The sequence below is a fragment of the Urocampus carinirostris genome, chromosome 20 (assembly GCF_059441175.1).
Source record: "Urocampus carinirostris isolate Australia breed hairy pipefish chromosome 20, RoL_Ucar_1.0, whole genome shotgun sequence".
Classification (NCBI taxonomy): domain Eukaryota; kingdom Metazoa; phylum Chordata; class Actinopteri; order Syngnathiformes; family Syngnathidae; genus Urocampus; species Urocampus carinirostris.
The window spans coordinates 3,242,487-3,266,967 of record NC_142368.1 but is presented as its reverse complement, the minus strand read 5'-3'; the positions used below and the strand labels follow the sequence as shown (position 1 = coordinate 3,266,967).

General features: G+C 38.7%; 1 protein-coding gene across 3 annotated transcripts in view; it reads right to left on the bottom strand.

The window, feature by feature from the left end:
* The window catches only part of LOC148346008 (MAM domain-containing glycosylphosphatidylinositol anchor protein 2), a 305,624-nt gene that overhangs the window by 65,775 nt on the left and 215,368 nt on the right, over positions 1 to 24,481 (bottom strand). For all 3 annotated transcript variants that reach the window (XM_088325084.1, XM_088325085.1, XM_088325086.1), the window contains exon 10: positions 11,594 to 11,866. In XM_088325084.1, the coding sequence (XP_088181210.1) occupies positions 11,594 to 11,866 (273 nt within the window). The remainder of the gene's footprint in view (positions 1 to 11,593; positions 11,867 to 24,481) is intronic.

Sequence of the window (24,481 nt, the reverse complement as noted above, 5' to 3'; positions counted from 1 at the left end):
TCCTCTTTCCCTTATTATTCAAATGACACAGCACAACTTTAGAGGAAGCCCTGAAGCAAAAGACGTTTTTTTTCACAGGTTCTATTTTAGTCGTGTAATAAAGCGGCTGATCCCCATTGCATCTTTAAAGGCAACTTGTATTCATCAGGGGAAGAACTGAGAAGTATCTCAGGAGTCCCGCTAAGAGTTTTAGCGCTTTTTTCAACAAGGGTACAAATGACAGAATGAGGCTGGATGATAATACAGAGTAACTTCTGACACCGTTCATCTGAATGATACATGAAGACTAAATCCATGACTTGTGAGTTCGACCTTTGATGTACGAGTTTTGCCGTCGAGACTGACGGAATTAAAACAAAGGATTAAAAAGACGATTCGTACATGTTCATCTAAAAGATAATTGAAGATTGAAACCATGACTCGTATGTCGCGACTTTTGATGTAAGAGTTTTGCAGTCGAGAGACGGAATTAAAACAATGAAATAAAATGATATTCCATACACGGTTCATCTGAGGATACATGAAAACTAAAAACGCGACTCGTACGTTGTGACTTTTGATGTCTGAGTTTTGCCGTCGAGACAGACAGAATTCAAAATACAAGGAAATAAAAAGACGATCTGTACACAGTTCATCTAAAAGATAAATGAAGATTGAAACCACAACTCGACAGAAGGGCAGCTGAGTGGTTAGCACGTTCACCGCACAGTTCTGAGGTCATGGGTTCAAATCCAGGTAACCGCCTTCCTGTGCGGTGTTTGCATATTCTCCCCGTGCTTGCGTGGGTTTTTCCTACGGGCGTTCCGGTTTCCTCCAACATTCCAAAAACATTAATGTCAGGTTGATCGGCCTAATTGTCCCCAGGTGTAGATAAGCATGTGAAAGGTTGTATGCTGCAGCACACCCCGTGACCCTACTGTAGATAAGCGTTGCAGATAATGGATGAACGAAACCACAACTCGTATGTAGCGACTTTTGATGTATGAATTTTGCTGTCAAGACAGACAGAATTAAAACAAAGAAATAAAAAGACAATACACTATGTACACAGTTCATCTAAAAGATACATGAAAACTAAAACCGCGACTCGTATGATGTGACTTTTGATGTACGAGTTTTGCCGTTAAGACAGGCAGAATTAAAACAAAGAAGTAAAACTATAACACGTACACCGTTCATCTAAATGATTAATGAAGACTGAAACCACAACACATATGTCGGGACTTTTGATTTACGAGTTTTGTCATTGAGACAGACGGAATTGAAACAAAGAATTAAACAGACGACCCGTGTTTTAGAAGCTCATACCTGCTTCCCTTTTGTGTATGTATATATATATATATATATATATATATATATATATATATATATATATATATATATATATATGTATGTGTATGTATATATATATATATATATATATATATATATATATATATATATATATATGTCATGATTACCTAAGTGGAGCCACCTGGGGTAATCATCTGGCGCGCTGGAATGCGCTTCCTGATTGGTTTATGTTCCCTTTTTAAGCACGCTACGCCGAGACCTTTTGGTCTGAGGATTACTTTTTACCCCGTTTGACTCTCCTGATTTACCTGTGTCTTCTTGACTTGTTTACCTGATTCTGCCTGCCTCCGATCCGACCTGCTTCCGTCCCATGCTACGATCTTCTCTCCAGCCCCGGTAAACTCGACCTGCTTCCGTCCCACGCTACGATTGGCTACGTGTTCCGAAGTTGTCTTCACGGCGTTGCTGCTGACGTTCGACGGTCATCGCGTCTCCCGCTAACCCTTTACACTTCCCCAAAATAAAGAATTGGACGAACGCTCTGGGGTCTCCTGCTCTGTTCTGGTCCTCCTGACAATATATATATATATTTATTTATTTTTTTCTGTTTTTTTCCTAATAATAATGAAAATCAACAAGCATACAAGCGAGTTGTTATGAAAGATTAATTTCATGAGGAGACCCGTAAAGATCACCTCCTGCATTTTTCACATTCATTATTTTTCTTTGTTAATTTGGCAATAAAAAGGAGGTAAATGTTGCTCGGTGAATAAAAAAAATGTATCAGTGGAGATGATATCTCAAGTTTGGCATTTTCCTGAAACGAAAACCATAATTTTTACAATATAATTAGAGTAACAAGTTACGTCTGACTGAAAAAACACTCCACAGATGTCGGGAAATATTTTAGAGTTTTAGTGAAAAAGGAATAATATATATTTATCATTTACATGATCTATGGCCAGTCTTTTTAGAGTAACCTATTACTCGTACAAAAATAAATCACAAATGTTTTATATACAAAAAAAAAGAAAATATATTCTAAATTTGCATGTCTTTGTAAGAGAGAGACATTTTTTTGCAAACATAAAATGAGGTCTTAATTTTTAGGAGAAAGCAGTATTTTAACCAATATTTAAAGATTAAAATGAACGTTTTTTTCCCCCCCAATATTTCTGTTTTGGGGAAAAAAATCTCCCCCAAAAAATTCTACTTTTGATGGGAGGGACACAATTTTATCCTAAAAATAATTATAATCTAAAGAAAATATTAAAGTTTTTGAAAAAAAAAAATTCATAATTATTTGAAGCAAAAAGATTGAATTTAAATTAAAATGTGTAGATTAAATCAAGTAAATACATAAAATAAAATAGGCAAAAGCTTTACAACCAAAAAGCAAAATTTAGTAATAAAAAATATATCATTGATAGAATGCACCATACTACATATTTTATAAAAAAAAGTATTGGAAAAAAGCTCAGTGTTATAAAATCAAAATACATTTTATGAAATCAAATAAAATTAAAATAAACTAAATAAAACATCAAATCTACATGAAACGTAAATACAATTTAAATCATAAATATATCAAATAAATATAGCTTTAAGGAAAAACCTTAAATTTAGGTTTTTTTTATCAACAAAATAAAAAGCGAAATTTAGTGACAAAAAGATGCAACACTGATGCAATACTCGATAAATAACAGTCCAAAAAGATATATATATATATATATATATATTATATATATATATCTTTATATTATCATCAGGAAATATATAGAAAGGTTTATTGAATTAATAGACAATATCTTATTTATTTCTCTTCACACCAGCGAGACATACTTCATGACCTCCTCCTGGTCTATCAGCCCCGAGGACGATGTTGCTCTCTCGACAAGGCGACCGCAATGAAAATCTCCCGAGGGAAAAAAAAACTGAGCGTCACAGTGCATTTCACGGACGACATTAGTCGGCTGAACTGGATTTTTTCATTTTTCATCTTTTTGATTCCCTGCCCTCCCCAACCTTTGGCAAGCATTATGTCCAGATGGCAAGAATGTGGAACGCTGGGAAGAAGGAACGAAGGATGAAAGGAAAGGAGGGCGAGCGACAGAAGGCCCAAAACGCGATCGGCTGCGGGGGACGGGACGACTCCCACTTACCTGATTACAACACCGTTGTGGGACACGCAAGGAAGAAGGGTTATTAGAAGAAATACTGCTAAGGAAGAAGTTGGAAATGTTCAAATTTCTCCCCGTGGACATCGCATTAAGACATTTTAATCAGGCTGGTATTTGGTAGAGGTCGACCGTTTATCGGGCGGCCTGATTATCGGCACCGATATTTGGGAATTTGACAGATATCGGTATCTGCATTTTTATTCATTTGACAGGCCGATTATTTAAACAGCACAGCTCTCTCTACGTTGCTCTGACTCCCTCCCCCAACCTACACCTTCTGATTGGGGCGGCAGTAGCTCAGGAGGTAGAGCGATCGTTTTAGGATTAAGGGATCCCAGTTCGAATCCCGGCTTGTCCGTGTTACATGTCAAAGTGTCCTTGGGTAAGACATTGAACCCCCAATTACCCCCAATAAGCAGGTTAGCGCCTTACATGGCTGCACAGATCACGGCCGCTATTGGGAAATGTGAAGCTCAATGTAAAGCGCTTTGGGAAGTCATTGACTTGAAAAGCGCTATAGAAATGCAGATCATTTCATTTCATTTCATTGGCTAAACAACAGGGGCGGAGCCACCGAAGCAACAGCTTTTACCGACTCCAAACACTGCAAACAGCTATGCCAACTCCCCGAAATATCCCGACATGTCTGAGTGTAAATCAAGCCAATGATAATATTGTAATGCCCCTACATGTAGTCAACGATGCACATGCTGATGAGGTCCGAATGCGGATTTGATAAACAAATAAACGGTAGACAACAAATTCCACAGGAGCTACTGTTAGCCGCAGCTCACGCTAATTCATGCTACTGACTGAGAGCAGAATTTTCCCACCAGTCATCTCCTCCCCCACTTAAAGGGTCCATCACGATAATGAACAAAAGTAGCGGACATTACAATCGTGAGATATTAAAAAATGGTAGAAAAGTGTGTTTGTGATTAAGAAATAGCAGATTTGCTCTAATGACATTAGTTTGTCCATCTGGTTCTAATACAGGAGTACCCACACTAGCTTTTTCCAATTTTATTTAATTTTTTATTGTTTAAAAAAAAAAGCAGAGGGCTAATAATGTACCTTTATACTAGTTGCTGCTAAGCCTTACTTTATTTCCTGTACAGTTATTTGGTTTCAGTAAAAGTTTAGTTATGTTAAGTCAAGTCATGTTTATTTGTATAGCCCTTAATCACAAACAGTCTCAAAGGGCTGCACAGACCACAGATTATTGCAAACTACATACTGTTATTACACCATCCCCTGATCTAAAACCTACACGAGGGCAAGGAAAAACTCAAAAACCTCAACATGAGGAAAATGAAGAAACCTTGAGAAGGGACTGCACATGAGGTAATACCCTTTCAGGATGACCAGGCTGCAATGGATGTTGCAGTAATATATAATACACAAATATTGTTGAAATAAAATATAGGTTATTCATATGCTATAGAGTGGAAGTGTGTTTTAAGCCTAAATTTAAACAGTTCCACTGAGGTTGCGGATCGAATCTCAGGGGGGAGAGCATTCCACAGCACCGGGGCCCGAATGGAGAATGCTCTCAAACCTGCGGATCTCTTCTTGGCTCTTGGGATCACTAGTAGACCAGCATTTTCAGAGCGAAGGCTCCTTTAGCTGTATGTACTAATACAATCCCCTAAGCATTATCTGAATGGAAAGTGCAAATTAGCTGTATTGTAATTCTAATTTATTTAATTTGAGAGGTTTCAGAGAGCTCTAATTTTATTTGATCTTAAAACAAATGATCGGTTTCTTTTTGCATTATGAAAAGTTTCTTACGCCTTTGACAGCAAATATTGGATACCGTGCTCATCTCGATATTAATAACCATGAAAAATTACTTCCACCAAATGGTATCATTATGGTGAATACTCCTTAAAAAAAATTTCAACTAGGTTTTTGAATTGAAAAAAAAAAAATGTTCCAGGGCTAATTCTCAGTATTCACTGGCATAATGTTACTTGAGACGTCAGCCGAAATTCACAGCTGCAAAAGTACTTTTAAAACGATTCTGTGTAGAATTTGAGTTGCATCTAAAAACTTCAGATGCAATATAAACCGCATGTGAACTATTTGAAGAACAATAATTGAAGAAAGCATGACTGTTTGTGCATTATATTTCCAAACATTACTGTGCAGTTTATATACGGTATATATTATATATATATATATACCACAACCATATCCCCCTAGTGGGAGGTGGCTAGAGTCATTTCTGACTCTTTTTGGGAGATTGATTTAGAGGAGGGGATTCCCAGCCCCCTCGCTCAACCCAACTGAGGTGTTGGGAGTAATTAGGTGAACAAACCCCCCAATTCCAACCCCTAATGCTTAACGCCAAGCAGGGAGGCAACGGGTACCAATGTTTAAGTCTTAGGTATGACTCGGCCGAGGCTTGAACCACAACCAGTCTCGGGGCGGGCGCCATACCCCCAAGGCCACTGAGCTGGAGTTTACCACTGATAAATTTAACACAAATGCCATAGTGGCAGGAAAACTACCTCAACCAAAATGGATTGTTACAGTTTTAAAAATGATAGCTTTGGTTTAGTAAGTTTAATAAAAAGATTTTGAATATGCTTTTTAACATTTAAAAACTTGATTATTGAAATTATTAGCACGGTAGAGTAGAAAAATATCATTAAGTCGTATATCACAACCAAGGAACACCTGAGAAAATTTAGTGCCTTAAATAACCGTCTATGAAGGCAATTTATATGTCCAATGGTATCAAACGCATCCCCGGTAACCGGTGACGTTAATAGAAGCTTCCCGTGATTGAAAACGTCCTCCAAATTAATTGGACGGCTGACGTGGACGGACGTTTACAGTTCTCGAACAGGGAAAAGAAGAAAATCTTTATTCCGTGAGCGACAACTTCTATTCAGGCGAAATTTTCCTTTCCTTTTTTTTCGCATCTCGTTCAATTGAATTGTCAATCTCAGGGTGAGGCGGAGGCGGCCGAGGGACGATTTGGACGAGTCTAGACAATTTGGGCTGTCAGTGGGGAGAAACGATTGCAGTCGACGCGATAGTTACAGGGCAGAGACAATCGGAAATGTTAACAGAAGTCAATCGCAATTTTTTTTTTTGAGAAATCTACAAACGGCACCTGATTTAAAATTTTGTTCTGGTTATATTTAGCCAGCTAGCGTAAACATATTTGCTGTTAGCATATTGCTAGCAACAGACAAAAGAGACATACTGTATGTTACAAGTCAAACCAGTTTTGCTTTTTTAACCAAATAAGTGACACATATAAACTATTGTTACATTTATCCTGGTAAAGTTAGCACAATTGCTCTTGGCACCATGTTAGCAACAGAAGAAAATGTTTTTTCATCTACTGGGATGACAAGTGATTTATTTTTAACAATATAAATTTAGATAATAGTAGTGCCCCCTCTGTTAGCGCCTTGCTAGCAACAGACAAAGAAACTTTTTTAAGATCTACTGTAACATTATTTTTATTTTTTTAAACGTAAACATAGTTTTGGTTATATTTAGCTTGCTAATATTTGCGGATTTGCTTTCTGACAATGGCCAAAAGACACCCGGGTATGCTGTGTTAAGTCAATGCTGTGTTTTTTTGTTTTATCTTCATGAGTGTCATGATTTATTTCCTATTTTACTTCAATAAAACAATCCTGTTTATACTAAACTAGCTAATGTAAGCGGCTTTGCGGTCAGCGCCATGCTAGCAACAAACAAACGAGCCATGCTAGCAAGAGATAATTCTGTTTTTTTTTTCCTTACCAGAAATTACATATGTAACGTTGTTTTTTTCATGTTATTAAAAAAAAAAGAGAAAAGTTCTCGATATATTTAGCCAGATAACGTTAGCTCCTTTGCAGTTAAAAAAATGCTAGCATTAAACAAACGAGACACTCTGATATGTTATGAGAAGTCAAAAATGTCTTTTGGGACATGCACATATGTACTTTTTTGTTGTGTTTTTTTTAATTTTGTTTTTTTCCATTTAAAAAAAGTTCTAGTTATATTTAGCCAGCTATTGTAAGGGCTTTTGCTGTTAGCGCCATGCTAGCAACAGCCAAAATGACACTTGGAAATGTAAATGCATTTTTCTTATTTTTCAACATTTACGTTACGAATAGAGTGCTTCGAGGTCTTAAGATTACCCACAAGGCATTGCTGGCGGCCATATTGGAAGTCCACAAAGCTTTTCACTTCATTGTTATTGTTCAGCGAACCAGTTAGATTCTACATTGTAATGCCGAATACGTGCGTTATTGTTGGCTGTTGTAGCTGAGGGGAAAAGGGTGGGAAGGGCTTCTTTAGACTTCCGAAGTGTGTTTACAATCAGGGGATTGAAGCTCAGGAGAAAAGTGAACGGCGAAGACGAATGTGGCTGGCAGCTATCAACCGGTCGAATTTGCCAAAGCTTGACTGTGTTCGTGTTTGTTCTGACCACTTTCTGACAGGTAAATTGAATTATTTATGATGTAGAAATCAATTTTAAAAAGGTTATGGGACATGTGTACTTCATGTACATCTGTCGACACCATTCAAGTATGGCTAGGTTAAATACTGTAGGTGTTGCTGTTTAAATACTGTTGGTGTTGTGATGTTTCGCCACATCACAAACCACATTGGTGGTGTGGACTTTCCTCCTGCAATAAACTAGCACACTGTAAATAAATGAAATAATCTTGAAAGCGGCGTTAAACCGATTCACACACTCACTACAATGGTTGTATTATGAACATGTTTCGCCTCACCAAGGCTCATCAGCTCACAATCTTGTTTTCATCACCTTCGCTTGTGTGCACAGACACATCCCGAACCCAACCAGACACAAATCTGTCGTAGGCTTCCATACTTTTGTCATTTTGAAAATCCTTCAGTTCACAAAAGGGACTTGGGTGGAAAATAAGATAGTTAACAAGTTCGACGTAAGTCACACACGGCAACAAATCGGGATCAGACTTCCAGTCCTTGTTTTTAATTTTGTAGGGATCCAATTTTTCAATAAAATGCAACTTCGCAGCGTACCGCTCGCGTGCTTGCTTGTCTAAACTCTCCACGTAGTTTTCCATAGTGTTGATGGACAAAATCCGTACACAAACGAAGCTAGTTGAGTAAATAAATAGACAAACTGAGTAAATATTTGCTTCGCTCGCTATCACCGCTTGTAATCGACAGACTTCCAAGATGGCGGCACGAAGCCGTGTTACTATTTTTAGCACAAAGCGCGGAGCCCTCTATAGCTTAGTTTATATTTAGCCAGCTAATGTTAGCGCCATGCTCGCAACAGACGAAAAAGACACAGAAATGTTAATCCTTTTTTTCTTTTTAACTATTATTTTAACGTTACACATAGTTTAGTTTATATTCAGCCGGTTAATGTTAGCGCTATGCTAGCAACAGACGAAAAAGACACAGAAATGTTAATCCTTTTTTTCTTTTTAACTATTATTTTAACGTGACACATAGTTTAGTTTATATTCAGCCGGTTAATGTTAGCGCTATGCTAGCAACAGATGAAAAAGACACAGAAATGTTAATCTTTTTTTTCTTTTTAACTATTATTTTAACGTGACACATAGTTTAGTTTATATTCAGCCGGTTAATGTTAGCGCTATGCTAGCAACAGATGAAAAAGACACAGAAATGTTAATCTTTTTTTTCTTTTTAACTATTATTTTAACGTGACACATAGTTTAGTTTATATTCAGCCGGTTAATGTTAGCGCTTTCCTAGCAACAGACGAAAAAGACACTCAGAAATGTTAATCCTTTTTTTTCTTTTTAACTATTATTTTAACGTTACAAATAATTTAGTTTATATTCAGCCGGCTAATGTTAGCGCTATGCTAGCAACAGACAAAAAATAGACTTGGAAACGTTAGTACTTTACATTAAAAATGGCTCTGTTTAAATTTATCCGGCTAATGTTAGCACCATGCTAGCAAAAGATGAAAAAGACTCGGAAATGTTAGTACTTTTCATTTTCATGTAACAAAAAGTTCAGTTTGTGTTTAGCCGGCAAATGTTAACTTCATGCTTAAAACAGACAAAAAAGAAACTCAGAAATTTTAATCCTTTTTTTTTCACTTTAAAAAAAGCTCCATTTGAATTTAGCTGGCTGATGTTAGCGCCATGCTAGGAACAGACAAAAAAGACTCTCGGAAATGTTAATCCTGTTTCTTTACGTTACAAATAGCTCTGTTTAAATTTAGACGGCCAATCTTAACTTTATGCAAAAAAACAGACAAAGACAATACTCAGAAATGTCAATCTTTTTTATCCTTTAAACAATTATTTTAAAATTACAAAGAGCTTAGTTTAAATTTGTACGGCTAATGTTAGCACCATGCTAGCAAAAGACGAAAAAGACACTCGGAAATGTTAATATCTATTAATTTTACGTAACAAATAGTTCAGTTAATATTTAGCCCTCAAATGATAACTTTATGCTACAAACAGACAAAAAAAGACACTAGGAAATGTTAATCCTTTTTCTGTTGCGTTACAAATTGCTCCGCTGGATTTTAACCGGCTAATGTTGGCGCCATGCTAGCAACAGATAAAAAGACACTCTTAAATGTAAGTACTTTTTATTTATGCGTTAAAAATACTTATATTTATATAATATATACAGTTTATATTTAGCTCGCAAATAACTTTATGTGTAAAACTGAGGAAAAGGACATTCTGATATGTTAAACTTTTTTTTTTAAAACAATTATTTAAACGTTACAAATAGCTTACTTTATATTTACCCGGCTAATGTTAGAGCAATGCTAGCAACAGACGAAAAAGACACTCGGAAATCTTAGTACAGTGGAACCTCGGTTTTCGAACGCCTCTTAGTTCGAACAAATCGGAGTCCGACCAAAAATTTCGAGAAATTCTTGCTTCGCTGTTTAGTCAAAAAATCAGAGTTGGAACACCGGTAATGCGTGAGTGCGTACGATAGGGTGCGATGCTGAGCGGCGTACGGGTGTAGATCGCTCTTTTCGTGACCGACTGTTATCGCGTGCGGACGTGCTTCGTTTTGCTTTCGCTTTTAATATAGGTGTACCAAGTGTTTTAGCCCCTAATTATGCCTCCCAAGAAAGTCAGTGCAAGCAGCAAAGTTGCTACAGGTGAAAAAAGAAAAGTAGTGCTTACAACTATTGCATTTAAGAAACAAAGAATTGCAAAATATGAAGGAGGTGTGCAAGTATCTGATCTAGCTAGGGAATACAGCATGGCTAAATCTACGATCAGTACGATACTAAAGAATAAGGAGGCTGTGAAATCTAGCGATGTGGCTAAGGGAGTGAGTGCTATAAGCAAGCAACGGCCGCAAGTTTCATTAGATCGGTATTTTAAGAGAAAAGAACATCCTTCTAAACTATAATTTTCCTTCCTCCTCTATCCCTCTCCCCACCGTCCACCTGCGCCTTCTGCTGACCACCACAAAGGTAAGAAATCCTGTTCATAATTCTTTTTATTTATCCTTTTTTTTTATTTTTACACGTTCATGTTAGCGTAATCTTTCGTACGGAAGATTACGATAACACGAACGTAGGATTAGCCTGGGTTAGCTTTATGTTAACGTTAAACATTCAAGGTAAATATTCAGGGTGTTGGAACGGAGCCCTACATTCAGGGTGTTGTAACGGAGCCCCGTTTCCAATGAACCGCTCACCACTTGTTGTGGAGACCCGGTTGCTAAATGACTTGTAAACGACCTGATTTTTCTATTTTTACACGTTCGTGTTAGCGTAATCTTTCGTACGGAAGATTACGATAACGCGAACGTACGCTTTATGTTTACGTTAAACATTCAAGGTAAACATGCAGGGTGTTGGAACGGATTAAAACGATTTACATTGTTTTGAATGGGAAAAATGATTTCGGTGATCGAACAAATCGGTTTTCGAACAGGGTTCTGGAACGGATTATGCTCGAGAACCACTGAACTTTTCTTTTTTACGTTACAAATAGCTCCGTTTGTATTAAACCACCTAATGTTAGTGCCATGCTAGCAAAAGACGATAAAGACACTCGGAAATATTAAGAAAAATCAACTGTTTTGTTTAGTTTTCCGACACATCTTGCGAACTTTGTACGAACCAACAGGGAGGTTTCGTGGCTCACCGGTGACATGAAAGGTGCACTTCCCGGCGCCGGCCTCGTTGATAACTTTGCAGGTGTACTCTCCCCATCCGTCGCGGTTGAGGCTGCGGATAGTGTACTCGGTGTCGTCCCGCTGCGTGTCGAAGGGGCCGGCGTGTAGAAGCCGGTTAGAAAGCAGCCACTCGAAGCGTAAAACCCGCGATGGGTGCGCCCGAAGCACGCGGCACGTCATCACCACCGGACGGCCCAGGCCTTGACGAAGCTCCGTGTGCACCGGCTCCACCGTTGGAGGGTCTGGGTAAGACGAAACAACTTTATTTAAAAAAACAAACAAATGGCGTGTTTGCATCTCATACCCAACAACCTCCAGGGCTCCATGCCCTTCCAAACTGTTGTATTTTCCCTTACAAAATACAAAAAAATCTTACACCGTATTTTTTTTCAAACATGTTTATTTCTGTAGTTTAAAATGTTATATTGTACATGTGTTTCGTTATATCATATATATTGTTAATTAACATTTTGTTGTGTGATACTGAGTTGCTCGACAAAATCATTTTCTGCATTGAATTATTGTTGGTGATATACAAATTAGAGGGATAACCACAAACCTGTCTTTTTTCTTTTTCTCCTTTTATACTTCCTTCTTTATACAACAATAATGATTCGTAATATAATGTAATATAAAGCCAATGAAGGGCAGCACGGCGGGGCGGTGGTTAGCGCATGTGCGGCACAGTTCTGAGGTCATGGGTTCAAATCCAGCCACCAACCTTCCTTTGCGGAGTTTGCATGTTCTCCCCGTGCTTGCATGGGTTTCCTCCGGGCACGCCAGTTTCCTCCCACATTCCAAAAACATGCATGTCAGGTTAATTGGCCGGTCCAAATTGTCCCCTAGGTGTGAATGAGCGGGCGAATTGTCTGTCCCTGTGTGCCCTGCGATTGGCTGGCAACCAGTTCAGGGTGTCCCCTGCCCACTGCCCGAAGATGGCTGGGATGGGCTCCAGCACCCCCACGACCCTACTGGGGATAAGCGGTGCGGATAATGGATAAAGCAAATGAGCCGTTTGAGAGCCGGCTCTCTTTAATGAGTTGAGCCGAAAAAGCCAGTACTCCAAAAAGAGACGGACTTCCTTTCACTACATATCTACCACATGAAATTCGAGACAGCAGATGCATGCGCACAGTAGCTTCAAACCACTCGCTTCGTTTGCAACAAAAAACGATACCGAGATGGAGCCTACCGCGGCGAACTCGTTTGACTTGATTGATTTCCGTTTCCTGATAGTGGGTGTATCCCGGATGGTACTCATAATTGACAAATTTGCGTTTTTCCGTACAGATTTTCTTGTACGTCGTACAATTCTTGAAATGCATAAGAAACGTACTTTGTACGGCAAAAACGTACAGGTTCACAGGTATGCAAGAAGTCTCACATGGCTGTACAATATTGTCTTCATTGTCGTTTATATCAACATAAGACATTGTATGCATTCCAGGGTAAAACATGTAATAACAACTTTGAAAGAAAAAAAAATAGAAGACGTTCAGGATAAATGGGCCGAAAAAAAAAACAATTTACTGCTTAGTCACTACACCTCTAGGGATGTGCAAGAAATAGGAAAAGGCACTAGATTTGAACTCATCACAATATTTTCACTCACAGTACCAGAGAAAAATGTAAGAGAATGGAGAAAACAGAAAAAAAAATCATTCTAAAAAATGTAAATAAACACAAAAAGCACGAGGGAAACAACACTTTGGTGTATCTGATGATGAATCAGACTTTAGAGGACATTAAATCTACCAATATAAAAGGTGAAATAAGTAAAAGTACGAGGGGACTTTAAGAATAAACACTCATACTACTGTATATACTTTTATTTATACTATTCAAAAGAAAACAATTTTTTAACCTCAACGTGGACTGGACTATACTTTCTATTTATTTTGAAACTCATTTGATTTATAGAAAAAGTTTGATTTTTGATGGAAACACAGTATTGTCCTAAATAAATACAATCAATTTAACAATAATCAATGCAAAATAAGATTAAATAATAACAAGCAGACTTTAAAAATATATACGAATATATGTAAAAAAAAATATTTGATACATGATTTATAAAATACATCAATACATATATAAATTTAATAATAATAATAATTAAAAAGATAAGTACAATGAATGAAATTTTGTTCATAATTTAATCCTCCAAAGCGGGCTGTGGCAATACTTTTTTTATTTGAATAAAATAATTAACACAAAATTACATAAAAAAATACCAGGTTAATAAATGAATAATATATAACATATACATAAATAAACATAAACATGAACCTGAAACAAAAGCAGACTGTGGCTAGGGTCATTAGATAAATGTTTGATCTAAAAAAATGTGAAGAAAAAAAGATTCAATAAATTGATAAATTAAAATAAAAAATAAAACATCACGTCATACTTCTCAACAGAGGTCAGACTAAGTTGGCCCAATTAATAAAATACGTTTCCCCCCCCCAAAAAATAAAAACACATTGAAAAATAAATAAGAAAATCAACAAAAAACTACAAATTGAAACAGAAAAAATGTGAAATATAAATAAATTATCAATAATAAACAAATAATAAACATACAATTCAAACCCCCTCCCCAAAAATATCACAAAACATTTTGCATCAGTGGCAACCCAATAAATAAAATTGCGTTTTTTTAATAAAAAAAACCTAGTCGAATAAATAACATAAGATATTAATGAACAGAAATTTAAGAAATTAAAACTATAAAAAAATATTTGTAACCCCCCCCAAAAAATGAAAAAAAGGAACTCACACGCCTTAAAGGGACAGTGTGTATTATACAACCACTGTCTTTGAATTAAGGTCTTACAACCAAAAACGAGTGCTAAAAAGCACAAAGTTCTTTTTTTCTTGCTATTGGGGGGCACTTTGTAATACACACTGTCCCTTTAACTTTATTTGTTTGGCTCTAAATAATTTCCTGCCTTCTGACGTCAGCTAAGGCTGAGCTTCACGTAATTGCTAGCTTCCGCCGTCTGGCAATGAACCACTATTTGCATACTTCCTGTTACCGAGTATAGAACGACGCCACACGGCTGATTGGCTGATTGAAACTAATGGAGACGCTATTAATATTACAACCGAATTACTTTGCCTTCTGCACTGAATGGCATACTCATTTATATTCCGAGCCTACCGCCGCCGATACGTATAATACAAAAAAACATGGCTCTATTTGATGACGTGGATGCATTATCTGGGGGTAGAGCCTAAAACCTGACATGGATTACTCAGTCATTCTTAGCACTGTAGTACCTTTATACGAGATTTTCGATTTACAGTATTCCCCACACTGTAAAGCGCACCTAAAAGCCTTCATTTTTTTTTTAAAAGCTGACCATGCCCCCTTATAATTTGGTGTGCCTTATAAAATGGGTCAATATGGAGTCCCAACTATTGGTAACCAGCCGCTGACTCGATTTTCACCGGTAGAAGTAGTGCGCGGTGCATGCCGGGATATATATTCCGGTGTTTCATTTCCAAACCAATGTGTCATTCCTCATTTGGATCGGTCACTATTGGCTAAAGTTATTCGGAGGTAAAGGAGGCGGGGCCTTTTTAGCATTTACTGGCTCGTATAGGCTAAATAATAATAATAATAATAATAATAATTTCCTTGTATTGTCATTCTGTGTAACAATGTACACAGAACGAAATGTCGATTGCACCTGACCCGTTGTAGCGAGCCGATGCAGCCGCAGCCAACAGAGGGCGCCGCCGACCACTTTTTAAGTCTTAGGAATGACTCGGCCGGGGCGCGAACCACCGACCTCCCAGTCTCAAAGCGGGCGGTCGGTGGTTCGCGCGGGTTGTGACCCCTAAAACAAAGCCTGCAATTGGCCCCCAAAAAATGTTGATATAAATTAAGTTCGTCTACGGCCCAAAGAAAATAATTTTACTAGTCTGTTTATTTGTAAATGGGAGTTATGGGGCTAAACAGACAGCTAGATAGATTGATAGATACTTTTCTCATCCCCGTAGGGAAATTCACACTTCCAGTGTTGAAAATAAAACAATAATAAAGTAAAAGGAATCTAATACTTAAATACCCAATGTAATGTGTTAATATAGAGTATTTAGATAGTGCTACATAAAATACACACTGTAATAAAAATAGGGTAATATGCAATGTGGGGGTGTGGTTTAACGTAGGCTTTTACTCCCCCGGGTGAAGTTAAAGAGCCTCATGGCATGAGGAAGTCTGTCCGTGGAACAAGACTGTGACAGCAGTCTGTCGCCGAAGCTGCTCTTCCATTTGGAGATGGTGCTGTGTAGTGGATGTGATGAATTGTCCATGATTGACCGCAGCTTTTTCAGTGCTCGTCTCTCAGCTACAGTTGTCAGGCTGTCCAGTTCTGTGCCCACAACAGAGCTCGCTTTCCTCACCAGTTCATTAAGACGAGAGGCATCCTTCTTTTTGGCGCTGCCTCCCCAACACGCTGCCACATAGAAGAGGTCGCTTGCCACAACAGTCTCATAGAACATATGTGGGAGCTTTTTGCAAATGTTGAAGGACGCCAGCCTTCCGAGTAAAGTCGGCTTTGACCTTTCCTGCATAGAGCTTCTGTGTTGGCAGTCCAGTCCAGTTTATTGTTAAGCTGCACACCCAAGTATTTGTAGGTCTGGACAAATTCTACACATTCTCCTAGCAACAAGCAACATCGATCAATGCAGAGATGCTTTTCGGCGGATTTTTTTTTCAATTTGTCGGCACTATCACATGTTTTGGAGTACGTAAATATTTTTCGCGGTTGGATTCACTACACTCTCACGGATGTAAGGGGGTCTTGGGTGAGCCACCCCGTCTTTATATTTCTGGGGTATCTTGTTTCAGACTAATTGTGATGTTTCTGTGACTGTCATTATACCTTGAATCCCAAGAGTTTAAGCTTTCCGATGATTTGTGGCATGACCAATGTTCCCTGTCATTTTCCACGGGTCTGAGCGTTCACACAAAGTTGGTGAGCAACGCTTGAAACAACAGTGAGCAACAGCAATCCCAAGTGTGGCAACTAAGTCATTATCAAACATGTCCAAAACTTGACATCATGTTACATTTTGCTGAGTTTCCGGCAATGCAAAATTATTTTTCTCTTTTGAATGAATTGACTCATGTAACTATAGCAAAGGTTGTACGGCCTACAAACGTCGTTTGTTCTTACAATTCTTTCACAAGATATCCATTTCTTTTTATTTCCTGATATACTTTGTCGCATAATTCTAACATTTTTGGGGGCTTATTTAGTCGGTTGTAAGATACAGAACTGTACTTAATCCCATTTTTAGTGGAAGTACAATGTTGGCAACAAGATTCACTTGATATAATTGGAAATTGTTTGAATGCAAAACAAACTTTTTCTCCTTTTTTCCGTGTTTTATTCTACTTTTTTAAAAATTCCTTTAAAAAAAAATCTCATTGTGTTTATTTTTTCCGAGCTGTTACTGTCACGGTCGCCATGACGACCAGTATGCCACGCCCCCGAACTCAAGCTGAAGCAGATCAGCTGATTGCTGTTCTGCTATTTAAGGCTGGATTTTGGGTTTGGTGGGTGCTGGTTCATTACTACTCATTTTTCACAGTCCCGGTCTGTTATGCCTTGTCCTGTTTTAGTCTGTTATGCCATGTCCCGTTAAGTTCGTGCCGGAGGAACTCTGTATTGTTCTGTTTTGCCCCGGAGTATTGGGCGACTTTTATTTTATTAAATAAAACTTACGGATCGTCAACGCATTTGAGTTCTCCCTTCATGCCTCCTGCCTCTGTTCTGGTCCGGTCCCCTTCCACGCCACTACGCCTCGTGACAGTTACTTTTTTCTTTTTGTTCTCTATTTCTTTCTTTTCTTTTTTTCTGGCTTTTTCTCAATTTTTCCTTCTTTTTTTCTCTTCCTTTTGTTTCTTTTTTTTCCTCAGCTTTTCACTACTTTTTCATTTTGGTATTTTTCTCTTTTTTGTTCTATTCCCCTTTCCTTTAAGTCATTTTGTGCATAATTTTACATAATATTTGGTCATGTTGGGATTAAAGTAGCAAAAACAACCTGAAGAGCCGTTTAGGACTCAAAAGAGCCGGTTCCTTTTAGTGAGCCGAGCCAAAGAAGCCTGTTCTCGACAAACTCTACTAACTTTACTCAACTTCGTTGTACTTGGACTCGTCAGGGGAACCCGTGTGTCTTTACCTTCATGCACTGTAACTTTGACTTAAGTCGCTTCTTAATTAGTAATTTTGAGCCCTCATTTTTGTGCGCCGGCTCGATTTTCTTGTGCGCTGAGAATGTGCGAGCAGTGCGCAATTGCGCACGCGTGCAGCTTAGAGGGAACACTGGGCATGACGTATTTCAGTGACCGGTGACATCGTACAGACACCGTGTCTGTACGTTTTTGAGACACGAATTTGCTTCTCAACGCAGGCCGTCGGACTGTAAAGGGTTGATAAAGTTAGAGTGAGTCCCCTATCCGACCATTTTGTTGACATTGCTTTTAGCGCAGCAGCATCTAATGGATTCATAACATACGGTAACCCCAGCCTGTAGCACCTTATAGTCTGGTGTGCCTTGTATGAATGATATATCACAAAAGACTATTTTTGGGGGGTGCGCCTTATAATCTGGTTCACTTTATAGCGCAGAAAATAGTTTTCCTCACGCACCACACATACGGCTACTCCCTCCATAGTACGTGCTCATAATAAACTCACATTTTATTGAATTAATTTATTCTTATTTATCTTATTACTTTATTTTTTCCGTTTAATTCATATTTTAATGTGTTTTTAATGATCCGGAGGATGGGTGAGCGCTCGTCTTGGGATCAAGGGATCCCAGTTCGAATCCCGGCTCGTCCGTGTTACATGTCGAAGTGTCCTTGGGTAAGACACTGAACCCCTAATACCCCCAATAAGCAGGTTAGCGCCTTACATGGCTGCAAGGCCGCTATTGGGAAATGTGGAGCACATTGTAAAGCGCTTTGGGAAGTCATTGACTTGAAAAGCGCTATATATATGCAGATCATTTCATTTCAATTTAGGGTTCACTCGGATCTTTTTAGTAGGACGGGAACGGACTATTTTGTTTTAATTGGAAAAATTTGCTCATTACGCCAGAGATACAAGCTACAAACAAGACCCTAGAAAAAAACGCTGCAAAACAATTAACTGAATAGGTAAGTTGCTAAAATAATGTATTTTGGTTTTACTAACTACCTACTGTAGTTAGCTAGATAACTTAAATAGCACTTGTAAAACGGGGGCACCGGAGCTCCCATGGTAATACAAAGGGTTCAGTGTAAACTAACTTACTAACTAACTGACTAAATAACGTGTTGGAAAACAGCTAAATAAATGGGTAAGTTAAACATTTTTTTTTTTTACTAATCATTAGAAGCTAGATAGCTTGAGTGTAAGTTAGCTAACTAACTGACTATAATATGCTGGGAAAAAACAATTAATGGTAGTCTTTTAATTAAACCATTTTTAACTAAAAGGATTCTCAGCGCACCAGAAAATCTAAATTGCGCACTACCCAGAGCTTTTCCACGCACAAGAAAATCTAGCCAGCTCAAAAAAATCAGGGCTCGAAATTGCTAATTAAGAAGCGAATTAGGTCAAAGTTACAGTGCATGAAGGTCAAAATACACGGGTTCCCCTGACACTGTTTTCTAAATGCGATATTTTGAAGTCGAGTCGAATTAGAACGAAGTGAAGTCAGTAGAGTTTGTCGAGAACCGGCCTGGCTCACTAAAAGGAACCGGCTCTTTCGGGTCCTAAACGGCTCTTCAGGTTGTTTTTTCTTCTTTCATCCCTATATGACCAAATATTATGTAAAATTATGCACAAAATGACTTAGAGGAAGGGGGAATACAACAAAAAAGAAAAAAAATAACAAAATGAAAAAGTAGTGAAAAGCTGATAAAAAAAAGAAACAAAAGGAAGAGAGAAGGAAAAATTCTGAAAAAGCCAGAAGAAACAAAAGGAAGAGAGAAAAAAGGAAACATTCATAAAAAGCCAGAAGAAACAAAAGGAAGAGAGAAAAAAGGAAAAATTCAGAAAAAAACAGAAGTTAAAAAAGTTTTAAGAAGTTAAAAAAAAAAAAGTTAAACTAAACCGTTTTAACTTTACCGTTGGAGGAATCTGCCACACTAAACTGTGGAAATTTGGAGGCCTGCCTCATTGAGATAAAAGAGTGGATGTCACTCAATTTCTTGCGTCTTAACTCTGAAAAGACCGAAATGTTAGTCATTGGTCCATCTAAATGCCGTGACTTATTCTCATAAACTGCTGTGAAAATTGACAAATGTCACATCACACAGAGTGACTCAGGTAAAAATTTAGGTGTCATATTTGACCCTGATCTATCCTTTGAAACGCATGTAAAGAAAATTACTAGAACCGCTTTCTTCCATCTTCGTAACATTGCTAAAATCCGTTCTATACTGTCTCAGTCTGATGTGGAAATTATAATTCATGCATTTGTTACCTCCTGTCTCGATTACTGTAATGCACTACTCTCTGGTCTCCCGAAGTCTAGAATCAAGTCTCTTCAGCTGGTACAAAATGCCGCAGCGAGGCTTTTAACTAGGACAAAAAAGTACGATCACATAACACCGATTTTGGCTAACCTGCATTGGCTCCCAGTTAGCCTTAGATGTGATTTCGAGGTTCTCTTAGTAATATACAAAATCATACATGGATTTGCTCCCTCTTATCTTTCAGATCTGATTTGCCCCTATGTCCCGGTCCGAAGCCTACGATCTGAGAGTGCCGGTCTTCTGGTGATCCCAAGAGCAAAGAAGTCTTCTGCTGGTTCGAGAGCGTTCTCCATCCGGGCACCGGTGCTGTGGAATGCTCTTCCCCCTGAGATCCGATCTGCAACCTCAGTGGAAATGTTTAAATCTAAACTTAAAACTCACTTCTACTCCATAGCATATGAATAACCTACTCTTCTCGTCGGCTGAAAAATAGTCTGTGTAATAATCTGTGAAGCCCTTTGAGACTCTTCGTGATTTAGGGCTATACAAATAAAAATGACTTGGCTTGACTTGACTTGACTAAATACCTAAGTAGCTAGGTAACTTCAGCAAAACCAAATAACAGACTACCGTAAATTCCGGACTATAAGCCGCTACTTTTTTCCCAAACGTTCAACCCTGCGGCTTATTCAGTGATGCGGCCAATTTAGGTAATTTTTCTAACAGCCGCCAGCGGCGCTCGAGTAAAATAGGTAAGATTTAGACCGCCGGAATATATGCGCCATGGGAGACTGCAACTTCTTAGCTTGTGCACAAATTAAGTTAAAAACACAGCTATTGCACGTTAACTTTACTTTGCGAGCGTGTTGCTATCGTGTTTTAGAAAAAGGGAGCGTGGGACGTCGTCTATATGACATAATACCTTTCCGATACTGAGGAAGACGACTTTGATGGCGTCAGTTATAAGGAGGAAGATGAGGATGGATTATCGTGATTTTTACAAGTACGGTAACTTTTTTTTTAACTGACCCGTTTGCTATTTTGCGAGCATGTTGCTAGTAGCGTGTTGCTACCTGTCACAGTCACGGTTTGGGATGAAAGTTATATTATTATTATTATTAAAGCTTTGAATACTTTCTTTGTAAATATGTGTAACCATGTATAATATGTATTTGCAACTGTATATTTATGTAATGTATTTATTTTAGAGACTATAAATGTTATGTGTTATGTTTTGTACGGGTGAATCAAAAAGAAGGGACGAAAACCACAGGGGCTGACGGGAAGTGGAGTAAACGTGAGACGTGTTTGTGGACGTGGCGGACAATAGTGGATATATATTTTTCCCACCCTTACCTTTGGAAATATAGACTTTTTTTCCTTGGATTACTTTCAACGGGACCCGGACTCTGCAGGTCTGCATCAAACCTTAAGTACCGATATCATTTTCCGTTCATTTTGCCGGCTGTGGTTTTAGGACTGTGTACTTTATATTCAGTCACAATCGCGGGACTTAAAGTCGGGTTCGGGTTACTTTTATGATTGTGTTACATGTGTTAATGTGGGCGCATGCGGCTTATATACGGGTGCGGCTTGTGTACGCACAAAAGCGGTTATCCTCTTAAAATGTGGTGGGTGCGGCCTATAATCAGGTGCGCTCTATAGTCCGGAATTTACGGTAAATGCCTGAAAACAGTTATATAAAAAGCTAACCTGCTGAAGAGCGAAGTAGCTAACCACCGACCGACATAGTTAGACAAAAAACTTGAGTGCAACCTTGCCTCGCATGAAGCGGTACTACTGTAATAACAATCATTGTTTTGAATACTTAACAAACAATAGATGGTAAGTACATGATCATTATTCTTTTATTGAGGTTTTTTTTCCTTTTATTTTGGTGGTGAGTCATGGCCTCACAGCTGAGTGGCACCAGAGAAAATTGTAGTAAGTGCGTTTTACTCGGCCACAGAAGGCGATGACGACAAGGTCTTACATAAGCGGCCCGATTCACACTCTCGGTCTTTGTCCCTCGTGTCTACCGGTGACTACTGAACTGATTTTTCTACATTTAAATGGATTTTTGCTGAAAGAAAGGCCTTGGGCTGAAATAAAAAGGCATCTAATAAAAAGTGCAATAGAAATTGATTAAAAAAACGTATTTTCCAAGCATTATATTACAAACAAATGCTGCAGTTTAGCGATCAGAGATGAAACACTCATGCCATCCAGAGGCTGGAACAAAAAAATCATGGCTCGGTCTTTTAGGCATCAAACTGTGTAAACGAGTGCAGCAATTTAGCAGGGTTAGGGTTTGTTAGGGGTTTTGAATTGAATTGTCCTAATTGTCATTGATATCAACGTTGTGAAACATTGTAAGCAACGAGATTAGACTTCAAGAGAAAAATGAGGAAAAATACTGTCAGGATAAATGGGCAAACATATTTACAAATTAGTGCATAGAGACTGGCGTAAATTGTATTGTGTGATGAAACAATAGTGGATCGTAACAGTAGTGCGATGACCAGTAGTGCAAGCTCAATATGTTCACAGTTGTGCGTGCTTGTTTAGGGTGGTGATGGCTCTGGTTCGGGTAGAGTGAGGTTGAGGGTTAGATGGGTTAACGTTAGCTTTAGGGGTTGAAGCGAGGGGGTTTGGGTTAGGATAAGGGCTGGCTAGAGGTAAGGGGTTTGGGATGAATGTTGGTTAGGGTTTTAGGGTTGGTTAGGGGGTTTGGGTTGGAGATATGGTTAGGATTCGAGGGGTTTAGGTTAGGGTTGGTTGGGGGGGTTAATGTTATGGGGGATTGAGGTTAATGTTGCTTAGGGTAGACAAAGGTGTTAGAGGGGCTTGGGTTAGGGTAAATGTTATTTAGGGATAAGGTTTAGGGGTAATAAGGGTTAGGGTTATGGTTAAGGATTAGTAGGGGCTTGGTTAAGGGTAGATGTTGGTTAGGGGGTTAGAGCTGGTTAGGTTTAGGTGGTGTGTGTTATGGTTAGGTGGTTAGGAAAGGCGGTTTGGGTTAGTGTTGGTTTGCGGTTAGTAGTAGTTAGGGTCATGTTTATGGATAAATGGTCAAGGTAGAGTTAGGGTAACGTAAGGTCAGGGGTACAAGGATAGGTTTAGGGTTAAAAGTAAGGAAGGACATAATGTGAACTTGAAACTTGAACTGATACCATCGATGACGTTTAATAATACCGTCATTCATTTCCTAGATGCTGGATTCAAAGCAACAACCGAGCAACTTTTCTTGGTGTTCAGGTGTTCATACATTGTTTATTTTATTTTTTTAGGGCGACAGACGGCGAACAGAAGGAAGCCCGGGATAAACAGAATTCCCTCACTGAAGCGGAGCGTCGCTATCTAGGACATAGCGCTCGGTTCTCGTCTCCTTGGCGGCCCGTGCCAAGCCGGTTTGCCTAAGAACATTACCGGCGTCACAGCTGAGGATTTCTGCAATTCTATTAGCTAACGGCGCACGTCTTGATGCCGCTAGCTGTCCACGTGCGAGATGGATGCAAAAAAATAAAACAACATATCAAAGTAGTTGACTTTAGCTAGCGTCGCTAATGCTCTTTTAGCGACCGTACCTCGGCGCCTTGATTAAGTTGGAACTAGAAGGAAAGGGATTGGCAAGCGCTTACACGCCAGGAAGAAGAAAATGAAAATCTGGCGCTAGGTAAGGCCGGCCTGAAACCAGACGATAAATTCCTTTTCCTGTCTCGGTTTCGCGGCGGTTCTCGCTTTGATGGTGGCCATTATGGCCCGGCCGCAGATGGGCCGGATGATTGATTAATAACACTCTTCATTAGGTTCGGCGCTTTGAGGAAGGTCAGGGGATGAACGCGTAGCCACGGCGCTAGGAAGCTATGCGCTATAGTTCGATGCGGATTCATTCAAGAGAACGTTTTCATTTCCAGCTTGTTTTCAGCCTGAAAGAATACGACACCAGTTTCTGACCATAAAGAAAAATATGCTAGTTTTCATCATAGAAGACGTTAATTTTCAGCTACAAAAAAAAAGACTATGCTCGTTTTAGGCAGAGAAGAAAAACAAAGTTCTTAGCATCTGGAACCATACACTTGTGTTCAGCCTGGAAGAAAACGACACTAGTTTATGACAGTAGAGATTGAGATGCTAGCTTTAGCAAAGAAAAATATGCTAGTTTCCAGCAGAGAAGAAGACAATGCTAGTTTTCCAGAGTAGAAGTAATATTGTCCAGCATCTGCAATCTTATGCCTTGGAAGAATACAGCACTAATTTCTGATAGTAAAGAAGGAGAAGGTGTTTTGGGTGGAAATTAAGCTAATTTTAGCAAAAACAACAACGCTAGTTTTCCAAAAAGTAGTTGACGGCTTTTTTCGGCATAAAAAAA